Below are 12,581 nucleotides of genomic sequence, written 5' to 3' on the forward strand. Positions count from 1 at the left end.
CCGAGGAATTCCGGAGTCATTATCCAAGTTCAAGCATTGAGTCGGGGGAACGTCTATTCAGCTTCCGAATCTGATTGAGATTCTGCATATAAATAGGCATCTGGTACATACATACATTAGGTATGAGGTATACCAGTGAACACAATGTATGATGTCGCGGTGTTTGGAAGATATACCGATAGCTCAGAACTGCCGCTGGGGGAAATTCAATGCCATTTACCCTAGAGTACTTCATAGTGTCTTGTCGAAAAATGAGCGTGAAGTTCATGAATTCAAGTCTACTAAATCTAATGGAAAATGCTAAAATTAAGTCCTTCCACTTGAAACATCTTTTATGCCCCTTTAAAGCAGATCTGTATTGAATATATCTCCTCCTTCTCCTATTCTGCCAATTATCCGGCGTTCAGCATATTCTAGGTGGCCATCTAGCCTAGAGAGAGACCAAAGGTCCTCGACATGTCTGCCAGATGATAGCGGCGGCTCCCACAATGAGTGTTCCTACAATCAACTTGCCAGCTGTGCTTCCGCCAGGGTTTGTGGCGCCTTTTGCTAGGTCTACATCTTCGATAGGCAACGGTAGATATTCTAACCAAGGACCTCCTTTAGAGAAACTGGCGTAGAATCTAGCCTTGAGACTGTCACCAACCCTGGGAACAATGTGACGAGCGGCAAGTTTGAGAATCCATGTGTCTTGGGCCTCGTAGCGTGTAATATGACCGGAAAGACCCACGACTGTTTCTGCTCGGGGCTTCTGGCCGGTAATATACCGATCGAAAACTTCGGTCAATTGTTCGAGGGATGGCGTAGGAGACTCTTCAAGCAAAGGAACCAGGCCATTGGTGAAGCGCGCAATGCCCTCATAGGCTAAATTGCCACCCAATCCAGGGTTGACCGTAGCCTATCGCAATTAAGGAAGTCAGGATTTCTGCAAATTAGCTTGAAGGTTGATAGGAAATTCGAACCTTGTGAACTGAATCTCCCATCAGGAGGACTCGGCTATGACTCCATTGTTTGATTATGCCCTCCTCCAAGGATACCATGGTAGCCTTGACTCGGGCATCCCATAGATCTTTCACGGTGTAACCCGGACCTACGAGAGAGCTTCCATACTTCTGGATATATGCCTCTGCGTCCTCATCCGTGAAGCGTGGGCAGTTGGGGGTTTTTGTGAGCTCTGAATTCTTGACGAAAAGAAACCAAAACACAAGACCATGCACGCCGGCGGCGGCAATAGCAGAGTATCCATCGTAATACACGTTGTGCACCATCGCGTCGGGTAGAAATTGGTTCTCAGGATCGTTTCGAGAAACAGAGAAAATGCAGTTATACTCACTGGTAAAGGCTGGATTCGAGTGTTGGTTAGGCGGTCTCCAGATTCAGAGGCAAGGAGACTAGACATACCTTCGTTGATCTCCTTGGCGAGAATCTTGTCCGTCTCCCCAATTTTATCGGCCATCAACTTTCGCACTTTGCTGTGGATTCCATCCGCGCCAATCAGAATGTGGCCGTGGTGTTGCTCGCCATCTTCAGTGGTCAGTATAACTCCCTGCACGGTTTCCTCGTACCCAACGACAGCAGTTTGAGGATGCAGCTTGGATTTATCTTTCACATGGCTATGCAGAACTTCTAACGCCTGACATCTCTCCATGAAAATAATAGGACGCTGGAGACTACAAGCAATATTGTTAGCAAATTTCTTAACAGCCTTTCCAGGATAGAAAGCATATAAACCTACATTTGTTCAATATCAACTAACACATGTGAGTTCTCAAAGCAGAAACCATCTCCGGAGTAATGCTTTCGGTGCTGCAGAGGGATGACCTGTTTTTCAATATCTTCCCATACCCCTAATTGTTGTAAAATCCGTATGGTATGCGGATGAAGTCCGATCGAGGCCCCGAGTTGCGGAGCAAAATCTCCCTTTTCAAAAATCTCGTAATCGATACCAGCTCGCTCGAAGCAGAGGGCCAGGCCAAGACCCACGAGGCTCCCGCCCGCTATGAGGACCTTGAATCCATCCATGCCCTGACTGGGTAAAGCCATCGATTTGATAACGCGAAGTCCAAGCACTTTAGCAGGTTCAAAAGTTTCAGGGTTGAAGAAGTGGCTTGTCCTTGGGGAAAAGTGATAGGAATGTGTCAAATGTTTAAAGATACTAAGATCCAATAGTGCTACTGGGAGATGCAAATTTGTATTCGTATGGAGTATCTCCTGTTGAACTGGATTCCATTCCCAGCCGTGGGCCCCCTTAATCAACCTTCAAATGTTCAATTTTTTTTTATTCGGGACTTGGGAAGTTTTATGATATTTTCATGTTCAGAATGTCGAGTTTTATGACTTAACTCAGGGTTTTTTACCGGGTTCCCGCCGAATTTCCCGCATGAATTTCGAATTTGAAACCGACAGGGGGTAACGCTAACGGAACGTGCGCCTTGAGTACTGAATCTGGTCTACTAACTTTCTACCCACTTCCAAGGTTTCGGTTCTGGATACCATTTCACTAGGACCTCATGTTTTAGATGATAGGATTCTCCTTAATTTTATCCTTCTACTCCAGGTGCTGTTGAGTTTGGCTTCAAGGTCAATAATTCTGACAGCGCCGATCTTTCTTTAAATTTCTCGTGTGGCTTCCACGTTCCGTCCCCTCGGTGATATACTATACTCAAATTGGAGTAGTAAAGCTCGCCTAAGCGTTGGCTTCCTGCAGCCTCGCTATAGTCAGTTCAGGAGATAGAGGATCGGCGTCTGGACCGAGAACAATTCGAATGTTAACAATTAGTTTTAGGTGCCGAACTCACTAACAAAGTTTATTTTCTTTTTTCTCTTTTTCTTTTGTTTTCTTTGGTTTTATTTATATTCTAAAATGGTCTGTTTCGCCCAACAACAGGGCGAGTTCATGAATACACCCGAGTCAGCTGGAAGGATTGACACCTTCTATATGAATTCCAAATACTATCAGGAGGCATCGCTTTGGGAGCAACCAGAGACGGGATGGATGTCCTTCAACTACTGGTTCGGGCGTTCCTGGAAAGACATCAGCAGGGCGCGTCCTATAGACTCACCCCACGATGACAAAGTGATCATTATGCCTGCTGACTCGGTTTATGATGGGATTTGGACTATAGAGAAGGGCAAGGTTGATCTCCAATTCAAATTCAAGGGTGTTGTTTACAAGTTGCCGATCAAAGACTTGCTGCAAACCAAAGAGACTATTTGGGACGAGGGACACTTCACACATTCTTTCTTGAGTCCCGCGGACTATCATCGTCAGCATAGTCCGGTGAGTGGCACAGTCATTGAGGCGAGGGTTATCCAGGGCCAGGTGTATCTGCATGTGGCCGAGAGTAGCAGGCTCCGTGAAGATCAAGCCATGATCCGCGCCCCAGCAGAAATCACACGCCGGCTAGGTATGCGGATTCAGTATGAGTCTGAAGGTGAAGGGAATGGGACTGAGATATTCGTAAACCTTGATGCTCCAGACAGACCTGGTTACCAGTGGTGTCAAACCCGGGGGTTGATTGTTATCCAAACCGAGAAGTATGGCAGGGTTGCCATCCTACCTGTCGGAATGGCCCAAGTGTCATCTGTTGTTATCTCGGTCAAGCAAGGGGAAACAGTTAAAAAGGGAGATCAGATATCCTACTTTCAGTTTGGTGGCTCGGATTGTGTGATGGCTTTCGAAAAACGCGTTGATTTCAAGTTCCCGAGGAAGACAAAAGTCAATGTAAGAAAGCAGATTGCCTCCTTCCTCAAGTAATGTGGTTTATTGAGTGGTTTGAATTGCTTATTGTATGTTCCCAAGGTTCTATTGTGGCTTCTGATATGCGTCCATCTATAGCAATCAGAAAACTGATTATTCCTTCCACCACATTCGCATGTTTGTATTCCTAACAGGTATTCGGATACCCGCCGAGATCTGTGCCCAGGTGTTTTGCTATACTCAGAAACACATCTCATTGGCTGATTTCACCGCCTGTTTCTCGCCTTCAGTCATGGCCTCGGTCGCCTCCCAAGGTTTATTGCCAAGACCCATAGCTCGCAGTCCATTTGGATTTATGGAGGCCCATTCTAATGCACCCTGGAATCCCTTTTCACCATCACCACCGGCGCCGGGAAAGTCCCACGGCGGAGAGTATGTCAAAGCGGCCTGACGCTGCTTTAGGAGGTATTCGATATTCATGTCGCAAAGGGGCGTAGCCGGAATGTACATCACACTCGAGTCTCCATTGCCTCGGTGCTCTTTGTCTACGGAATGAAGCGAATCACAGTGCCAAGCGACAAAATCACCAGGCTCAACTCGAGGTACTGGGACCATGGTATTCTCGAGCTGAAGGTGAGGGTGTGTCACTGGATTGTACTCCTGGCAGGCTCCTGGCACAGAGCCGGGGAAGCTGGCATCTAAGTTGGGCTCCTGGCTTTGGGCATTGAAGAACGGCCGGAGGATGGTATAGGCAGTGCTATGGACAACCATGGGGCAGAGGTGCAGCGAGCCCTCGCCGGGTGCAGTGTCAGACATGGAGAGCCATCCCTGAAAGAAACGCAGCATCGAACAGGCACCTGCACCGTTGTATAGATCCATCTTTGCCGACAGACGATGCTTGGCATCCCAAGGGTCGTATTGTTCCCAGTTACCCTTGAGAATCTTGCTGTATACACTGGCGTACTCGGGATCTTCCCAGCGTTCGAGCGACCCGCCATCGATATGGGGACCAAGAGTAAATTTGGCATCTCCTGGATTCCTGATTCTCAGTCGGTCTGCGTATGTGAGCGGGTTCGATGTCGAAATTTTTGTCTTTGGGTCCGACGAGTGCCATAACCGCTGTAGGAAGCGCTGTGTCTCGAGCACGTTAGGATTCGCTCGAGCTTCGGCTTGTGATGGAGTCCAATACAGTTCATAAACAGCGGGTGAATCCGGTGGGAATGCTTTGACGCGCTCTTGATTTGCGGCGACATAATCACGGATTCGTTGTTTATAACCGAGGGCAGTATTCCGAGGGAGCACGTTTCGAATGACCACGCTGCCTCGATGGCGGATCTCTTTCAAAGTCGCCTCAGAGACTTTGCCGGACACGATATCTGAATACTTCACAGATGGAATGATCTTTTTCAATTAGCTAATGTGTCGGCCTTGAATTTCCAAATATCTCACTTACATCACTTTCTTTGGCCTTGATCTTCTCTACCTCCTCCTCCAAACTTGGGAGAAGTCTATGCCAACTCTCTTTTAAAGCCTTTGCATTCTTCTCAAATAGCCTTAGTTTAAGCTCCTGGAATCGAGATGGCAGAGGTTCCGGTTGATATCCCGGTTGCAGACTGGGGAACACCGATGAGATATCGCCAGCCGCCTTGGTCGTTTGGGCTGTCGATGTCGACGCTGCACGAATGGCAGATTTTGAGAGATTTCTGAGGGAACTCATGGTACTGATAGATGATGTTTAAGAAACCCCAAGTTTGTGGGGTTGGAATGGGGCTTTTATATTTCAACATACAGTAAAAATGCGGAGTATATTGACGTATGTTTTTCGGGAAGGTTTGAAATAGAAGTCGGGCCGACTTCTAAATTAAGGTTCCTCCCGCCCAGGGCCAATCACATCTGAGGAGTAGGGCTTGGTTCTGGTTAACCTTTTTCCTGCACTCGACTGTCATAGCAACCTTGGAGTCTCAAGTGTTTAGAGGCCAGGTCGACAAAGGGTTGGTTGGTTCTACGAACCATTCGTACCAATGAGCTGATCAGTCACTTGCAAAAAAATTGAATTTGAGGAATTCGGGGTGCAATAAAGGTGGGGCATCTGGAAGGATTGGAATTATATACTTTCCACTTTGAGACTTTCAATTGCAGTGCTGAAGTTGTGTATCACTACACGAGAGCTTATCATTTTACTATGTACTTTTTTGAATGGGGTATCGTGCCGAACTTCAAGTGGTGTCCTCCAGTTGGTCCAGTGCCCAGCGTAATTCATAACCAAACACTGTCCGCCGAAGCCTTTCATCCTACAACATACTTAGCATCCAGTCAACCATGCAGGGGCAGAGGGGTACTTACACCAGGATCATCCTCGAACAAAACCGCATCCATGAGCTTCTCGAAGATCTTAGTCACTGTGAACCCACCCGCCTCCGCCAGCGGAAAGAACTTCTCAGTCTGCGGCAACAACCATGGCTGGTAGGGAGTGAAGATGACTAAAGCCACAGCCTTGGGATCTTTCTTAAGAGTCATCTGCATGGTCTTGACAAGGTTCCCATGTTCACGCCAGCTGTAAACCACGTCTGCCATGATCAAGACGTCAAAGGTTGCTGGGGCTTCCTGGGTGGAAGGAATATGTGCCTGTAGCGGTCCCACAGGTTTGCCCCATTGGTAGCCTTCAACAAACAATTGCGACTTGGATGGAATCATATCAACCGACAGATCCGCATTGTGTTGCATATTGGACACCAGGTCCGCGTCCGGATAATCAGTCATCACCGTGGTGCGAGCCCCTAGGATCGAGCTGACAATGCTAGGGACGCCCGCCGCGGCGCCGATCTCAAGGACATCCCTGCCGCGAACGAGGGAGTCCGCATGCTCTTCAATATAATGCGCAGTTGTTCGGCCGGCGTTCCATAGCAAATTTCCCTGAAGTTAAAGACGGATTAGCAAGTCTTGAATTGAAGCAATTGGACCTTGAAGGAACATACGTAAAGTGGGTGGCTGCCCACAAGACGCACGCGCACCGTCTGTCCTGACAACATGTGGTGTTCGGCGAATGTGGGCTGTTTCTCCTCAGGGTAGAACCCCTCAGGGTCCTTGAATAGGTCACCAGTATCAAAATCGTCCTCCATTGTAGGTTGTGTGTGCCCCTCACCAAGTGGAAAAATTGGTGTTATCGTCTTATCTGTTGCTGCCTTAAGCCTAAGGCTAAACACCACAGGTGAAGTATCAAACCAAACAGACAGCGAAGACAAATGTTGAGAAAAGTATCACAAATCACTCCTTACTAGATGGAAGATCTTAATATTGAAGGTTGAATAGACTCAAATTCAACCCGAATCTACCTTGCTAAATGACTTATTTGATGTATTATCGGGTAATGATGTAAGCTCTGTTGAAGAAGCTCATAATTGAAAGAACCCAAGAAGTATAAGAAATCACCCAAGCTATTCAACTTGAGTCAAATTCCATTTCAATCCATGAGAGGCTGTAACATCTACTTGTAGTGACGCGATTAATCTGCCGGGACGAGTCGCCTTATCTGCCGACGCTCGGGCCAGTCCCCGTTTCTCCCCACGATGTCGGCTACTCCCCCATCCACCTTTCATCTCACTACCTCTCGCTATCCATGGGCCATTCATGATTGTCCCTTCAGCAAGGCGAGTAACAGGCCGGGTATGGACCTTGGCTGGCTGTTACAGTACGTGAATGCCAATCATAGATGGTCCTGGAAGGTCCTGAACACCCCCGATTGGTTGCTGACCCGGAGTTTGGAATCTAGCAGCTTTCTACCGCCGAAGATTACGACAATACAGTTCGGAAGATGCACCCCCCAATGAGCCTCCGACCCTCCCAAAACGCCCCCAGTTCCGCGACTATTTCGTTACTCACCTTCCGTCGTCGTCACTGCATCCCGATCCCCGAGGGCCGACCTCACCCTTTCACAAACTCCCTCGGTCCGAGTCGGTACCACATACCGGGGAAACATCACATTCGCCAACATCATTTCAGAACTTGGTCAACCGCGAGACTACTGTGGTGCGGATTCCCCTGCGCAGTGCCAAACATCACTTTGGTGCCGTTACTGCCCGCGGCACTCGGCCCGCAAATGAAGATACCTACCAGGCCGGGGTGATTGACATACCCGCATTTGCAAAGCGACCTCCAGCGTCTTTGACGATCAAGCGAGACTCTTCAAGTTCAGTCCGCGAGTCGCGCGCCGCAGACACCGCCAGCGGCGACCCCCAGATCTTCTACTTTGGCATTTTCGATGGTCACGGAGGTTCGGAGTGCAGTGCATTCTTGAGAGACTATTTGCATGAGTACATCCAAAATGCGGCCGCCAATTTCGAGATTAAATCAAGCCTGCGGCCAAATCAGCAATCGATGACCGGAGGTGAGGCTTGCGCTTCATTGCCCCTGATGCAGGAGGGCAACAGACGGCGGATCGGAGACCTGGAGAAAAGCCTGGTGAGCAACTGGAGGCGCTTGGTGGGTGGTTATTTCAAAAGATTCAAACCACCTCATTTCGCCTATTATGGTACCGATCCCGAGGATGCCGCATCCGTAGACCGTGTCTCCATAGAGGAAGTCATGGAATATGCCTTTTTGCGGGCTGATCTGGACTTTGTGAAAGCGCAAGCGGCCAAGCGGGATGATGATCTGGCGCTAGCTGAGAAACCCCTCAACGAAGACGAAATTCTCCATTCTCCGAGCCTCACCAGATCCCCGAAAATCGGCGGCCGGTCGCGGTTCAAGGGTGGAAGCACTGGGAGCATTGCCATGATCTCTCCTCCCAGCCCAACCCCCTTTTGGCACCCCGCGGGTCCCTCCAGTCTTCTTGTCGCGCACGTGGGAGACACCAAAGTCCTGCTCTGCTCAACCGCCACCGGTGAGGCTATTCCTTTGACGGCCAACCACCACCCATCCTCTCCTATCGAGGCCGGTCGCCTTCGACGCTATGCAGCAACCTTTGTCACCGACTCATTCGGCGAGGAACGCATGAGCGGGCTCGCAAACACCCGCGCTTTCGGTGATGTGCAGTCGAAGCGGATCGGCGTTTCGGCCGAGCCAGAAGTCAACCGCATCGAGATGGGCCCTGCAGAGTTTTCTTTTTTGGTTATGATGTCCGACGGTATTAGCGGCACGCTTCTTGACCAGGAAGTCGTAGATATCATCAAAGAAGCCAAGACCCCTGAACAAGGAGCCCGTGACGTTGTCAGCTTTGCGACCGAGGTTACCAAGGAGGGGGACAATGCCACCTGTCTTGTTATTCGACTAGGCGGTTGGGAGCGACGACTTGAAGGAGGTGTGGGTAGCTTGGGATCGAAAGAATCTCGCGAGTGGCGACGACAGGATGCCACTGATCCGCGCAGGTCACGGACATGAGGTTTTCTGGTTTATAGAAATGCTCTTTGTACATAGTTTTGGCTCCTTAAAAGGATCCATTGCATATAATTTTATTGGTTTGTCCATATCCTGACGAATTTTCTTCTTGAAGATCCAAGTATATTTCCAAATTCAGTCTTTCTTTTGCCATATAAAGCTTTCTAAAGTCTTGATACATTATTGACATGTAGAGATGTAGCTGAATAGCCAAGGTTAACTCAATGTGGTAAGATAAGCCCCACATTGGACTTTCTCCCCGCGAATCCCCAAGCGCCGCCGATAACCGAGGCTCACTGCTTCCCTTGTGATTGTCCCTTTCACTTCTTAACTTAACACACTTCTTCTCACCACCTGGGCGCTTCAATCGCAATGGCCTCTATTTCTCGCGTTTTTCGACCTTTGTCGCGTTCCGCTCCCTCGGTTCGCCTTTCCTCTAAACGCCTCGCTACATACCGCCCTATCCGCAGGTGTGTAACTGATCTACCGTCTACTTCCCCAAGATCTAACCTTGAATCAACTGACCTTTTTCTGTCCCTTCAGTGCCTGTGCTTTCTCAACCACACCCCGCCGTCGAGATGAAGAACTCACTCCAACGCCGATCAGCCATTTATCCGATATAGAATCACTGATGGCTGACTCGGTCTCCAAGTTCGCACAAGAGCAGATCGCCCCAAAGGTCCGGGATATGGATGAGGCTGAAACCATGGACGCAGCCTTGGTAGAGCAACTCTTTGAGCAGGGACTGATGGGAATCGAGATCCCTGAGGAGTACGGAGGCGCCGGCATGAATTTCACCGCTGCGATCGTGGCGATCGAGGAACTCGCTCGTGTCGACCCGAGTGTCAGTGTTATGGTGGATGTCCACAATACCCTGGTGAATACGGCGATCCTGCGCTATGGTAACCCGCAGTCTCATCGAACCTGGTTGCCTAAGCTGAGCACCGGCACCCTCGGCTCTTTCTGTCTTTCTGAGCCCGTATCTGGCTCGGACGCATTCGCTCTACAGACCAAGGCGGAGAAGACTGCGGATGGATATAAGATTAATGGATCCAAGATGTGGATCACTAATGCCATGGAGTCCGGCATCTTCATCGTTTTTGCCAACCTCAACCCCAGCCAGGGTTACAAGGGTATCACGGCCTTTATCGTCGAGAAGGGAACGCCGGGATTCTCCATTGCGAAGAAGGAGAAGAAGCTTGGAATCCGTGCCAGCAGCACCTGCGTGCTTAACTTTGACGATGTTACTATCCCCAAGAGCAATCTCCTCGGCGAGGAGGGCCAGGGTTACAAATATGCCATCAATATCTTGAACGAGGGTCGGATTGGCATTGCCGCCCAGATGACTGGCCTGGCTCTTGGCGCGTGGGAGAACGCTGCTCGGTAAGCTCTTCCATTATCCAATACTCGTTCACCTTGCTAATCCGGTTCAAAATAGCTACGTCTGGAATGACCGAAAGCAGTTTGGTCAATTAATTGGTAACTTCCAGGGTATGCAGCACCAGATCGCACAGGCCTACACTGAGATCGCTGCCGCCCGGGCGCTTGTTTACAACGCTGCCCGTAAGAAGGAAGCTGGCCAGGACTTTGTTCAAGATGCCGCCATGGCCAAGCTGTATGCCTCCCAGGTTGCAGGTCGCGTATCAGGGTCTGCAGTAGAGTGGATGGGTGGTATGGGCTTTGTCCGTGAAGGCATTGCCGAGAAGATGTTCCGTGACAGCAAGATCGGTGCTATTTATGAGGGCACTAGCAACATCCAGCTGACTACCATTGCCAAGTTGTTGCAAAAACAATACACGAACTAGATATGGTCTATCTTTATAATCTTCCTTTTGGTTCGATACCTCGAGGTTGAAAATACGCGTCTGTCGTCTGGTTTTTTGGTCTTCAAGATTGGGCTTAGGAGTATCTACGCATGAATTTTGCAAAGTCAGAATAAGCATAGAGCTAGTCTATCTAAGATAAATAGGAAATAACATAGCGCATTCCGCTCAAACAGCTTGACCGTTCTTCCGTTCTTCCAATACCAGATATGGACTCTCAGGCTCAGGAATAGAGTTGTGATTTGTGACCGGGGTTTGCTAACAGTGTCGAGATATTCGGTAGTCACCAGATTTGCTTCTTGGGCAATCGTCAGACCTTTTCCAAGATAGCTGTAATGATTGTCTTCGGTCTCTGGTAGGTAGTTATAATTGAAGTCCTCCCATCGGGGGTTCTCGAGAGCAACCACCGCGTGAATCGCCGAGCCCGGCCAGAGGGTGATAACTCGACCGTTCTCCTTTCCTCGCTTCATCCACGACTTACAAGGCTGAGTGTAGATGGTCTTTGTGAAATACTTATCGATATGGCGAGTGAGCATGGTCATGGCTTCCGGTTTCACAACAATGCACTTGATGTATTCGCGCTGCACTTTTTGGATTGTCTTGACCATGTATTCACACGCGTATTCAATCAAATGGACAAGACCACCTGTTCCTGGTGCTCCGTTGGGTCCCACAAACCGGAGCATATTTGGCATATGGGGGACAAAAATACCGTGGTAGGATTCGGGATACGGATCCAATACCTCGTTGAGGTTAAGTCCACTCCCCCTTCCCCTAGAATGGGGATTTGTTGGACTAAGGTGGTGTCAAATCCGGTGGCACAGATAATAATGTCAACTTTGTATTCCTTCCCATCTGCTGTTTCGAGTCCATCCGGTGTAAAACGCGTAATTCTTTCGGAGATGAAATTCACATTGTCTTCCACGAGAGCCTCCAAGTAACCTGGACCGGGGGTAAGTCGACGACAACCTGGAGCCATTTAGGGTCAAGTGCCTCCATGATCTCTGGCTTTTTCTCCAGTTTGTTTCTCATCGCTTCTTGATTCATCTGTTGAAATCCCTGCTGGGTCTCAGTGCTAAAGATGGTGATCAAAGCCGCACCATTGACAGTTTTCTCAATTTTATGCCGCCAGGCGTGATAAGTGCTGGGGTCATTCTTCCATTTCTTCAGCTCCTCTTTGGGGTGTTTGACTTGCAATTGAAAAGTTAAAATCCACTTCAGGAAAGGAAGATCCTAGAAAACTCACAGTTCCCACTGGACACGCCGCGCTCCTTTAGCTCCTCGCTTCCAAATCCAACCGGAGAAATCCAGGTCTTTCCACTAACATAGTGATCAACGCTCTTGGCATAGGGTTGAATTTGGGGTAGAATTTGAATTCCAGTTGATCCTGCTCCGATCAGAGCCACACTCTTTCCGCTCATCGACTGCAGTGTAAGCTTTGTTTCCCAATTTGCTAAATGAACCAACTTTCCCTTATAGTTCTCTCGACCTTCGATATCAGGCCATTTCCATTTATTGAGAATTCCAGTGGCACTGGCATAAAAGTCACAAGTGTCAACGAAGACCTATTTCAAAAGGTTAATCTAGGAGCTTCATGTGGGGAAGTTGTTTAGTTTTTACCTCGTCTGTTCTCAGATTTTCTATCTCAATTCCCACTTACCTAGATCTTTTCGCCACGTAGCACC

At 48.9% G+C, this 12,581-nt stretch overlaps 8 protein-coding genes across 8 annotated transcripts; 3 read left to right on the forward strand and 5 right to left on the reverse strand.

The window, feature by feature from the left end:
- Positions 1-430: 430 nt before the first annotated feature.
- Positions 431-2,043, reverse strand: N7520_003231 (FAD-dependent oxidoreductase; the record flags this gene model as incomplete). Its single annotated transcript, XM_057137166.1, has 4 exons — positions 431-898; positions 963-1,342; positions 1,402-1,670; positions 1,736-2,043. The coding sequence occupies 4 exons, from the start codon at positions 2,041-2,043 to the stop codon at positions 431-433; spliced, it is 1,425 nt and encodes a 474-aa protein (XP_056999852.1).
- An 853-nt stretch (positions 2,044-2,896) lies between these two features.
- N7520_003232 (phosphatidylserine decarboxylase) lies at positions 2,897-3,757 on the forward strand (the record flags this gene model as incomplete). The annotated part of the gene is made up of 1 exon (XM_057137167.1): positions 2,897-3,757. The coding sequence occupies one exon, from the start codon at positions 2,897-2,899 to the stop codon at positions 3,755-3,757; it is 861 nt and encodes a 286-aa protein (XP_056999853.1).
- A 183-nt stretch (positions 3,758-3,940) lies between these two features.
- N7520_003233 (DUF1479 domain-containing protein) lies at positions 3,941-5,417 on the reverse strand (the record flags this gene model as incomplete). The annotated part of the gene is made up of 2 exons (XM_057137168.1): positions 3,941-5,101; positions 5,154-5,417. 2 exons carry the CDS (start codon positions 5,415-5,417, stop codon positions 3,941-3,943), a joined length of 1,425 nt encoding a protein of 474 aa, XP_056999854.1.
- A 499-nt stretch (positions 5,418-5,916) lies between these two features.
- On the reverse strand, positions 5,917-6,819 carry efm7 (putative nicotinamide N-methyltransferase Nnt1; the record flags this gene model as incomplete). The annotated part of the gene is made up of 3 exons (XM_057137169.1): positions 5,917-5,991; positions 6,044-6,613; positions 6,676-6,819. The coding sequence occupies 3 exons, from the start codon at positions 6,817-6,819 to the stop codon at positions 5,917-5,919; spliced, it is 789 nt and encodes a 262-aa protein (XP_056999855.1).
- A 447-nt stretch (positions 6,820-7,266) lies between these two features.
- On the forward strand, positions 7,267-9,076 carry ptcA (type 2C protein phosphatase PTC6; the record flags this gene model as incomplete). Its single annotated transcript, XM_057137170.1, has 2 exons — positions 7,267-7,363; positions 7,470-9,076. 2 exons carry the CDS (start codon positions 7,267-7,269, stop codon positions 9,074-9,076), a joined length of 1,704 nt encoding a protein of 567 aa, XP_056999856.1.
- Positions 9,077-9,445: 369 nt separating this feature from the next.
- Positions 9,446-10,878, forward strand: N7520_003236 (acyl-CoA dehydrogenase; the record flags this gene model as incomplete). The annotated part of the gene is made up of 3 exons (XM_057137171.1): positions 9,446-9,543; positions 9,617-10,456; positions 10,512-10,878. 3 exons carry the CDS (start codon positions 9,446-9,448, stop codon positions 10,876-10,878), a joined length of 1,305 nt encoding a protein of 434 aa, XP_056999857.1.
- Positions 10,879-11,003: 125 nt separating this feature from the next.
- Positions 11,004-11,582, reverse strand: N7520_003237 (uncharacterized protein; the record flags this gene model as incomplete). Its single annotated transcript, XM_057137172.1, has 1 exon — positions 11,004-11,582. The coding sequence occupies one exon, from the start codon at positions 11,580-11,582 to the stop codon at positions 11,004-11,006; it is 579 nt and encodes a 192-aa protein (XP_056999858.1).
- Positions 11,583-11,805: 223 nt separating this feature from the next.
- N7520_003238 (uncharacterized protein) lies at positions 11,806-12,317 on the reverse strand (the record flags this gene model as incomplete). The annotated part of the gene is made up of 2 exons (XM_057137173.1): positions 11,806-12,086; positions 12,143-12,317. 2 exons carry the CDS (start codon positions 12,315-12,317, stop codon positions 11,806-11,808), a joined length of 456 nt encoding a protein of 151 aa, XP_056999859.1.
- Between the last annotated feature and the right edge of the window lie 264 nt (positions 12,318-12,581).

Source organism: Penicillium odoratum, assembly GCF_028828045.1.
Source record: "Penicillium odoratum strain IBT 22623 chromosome Unknown utg000002l_segment0_segment0, whole genome shotgun sequence".
Taxonomy (NCBI): domain Eukaryota; kingdom Fungi; phylum Ascomycota; class Eurotiomycetes; order Eurotiales; family Aspergillaceae; genus Penicillium; species Penicillium odoratum.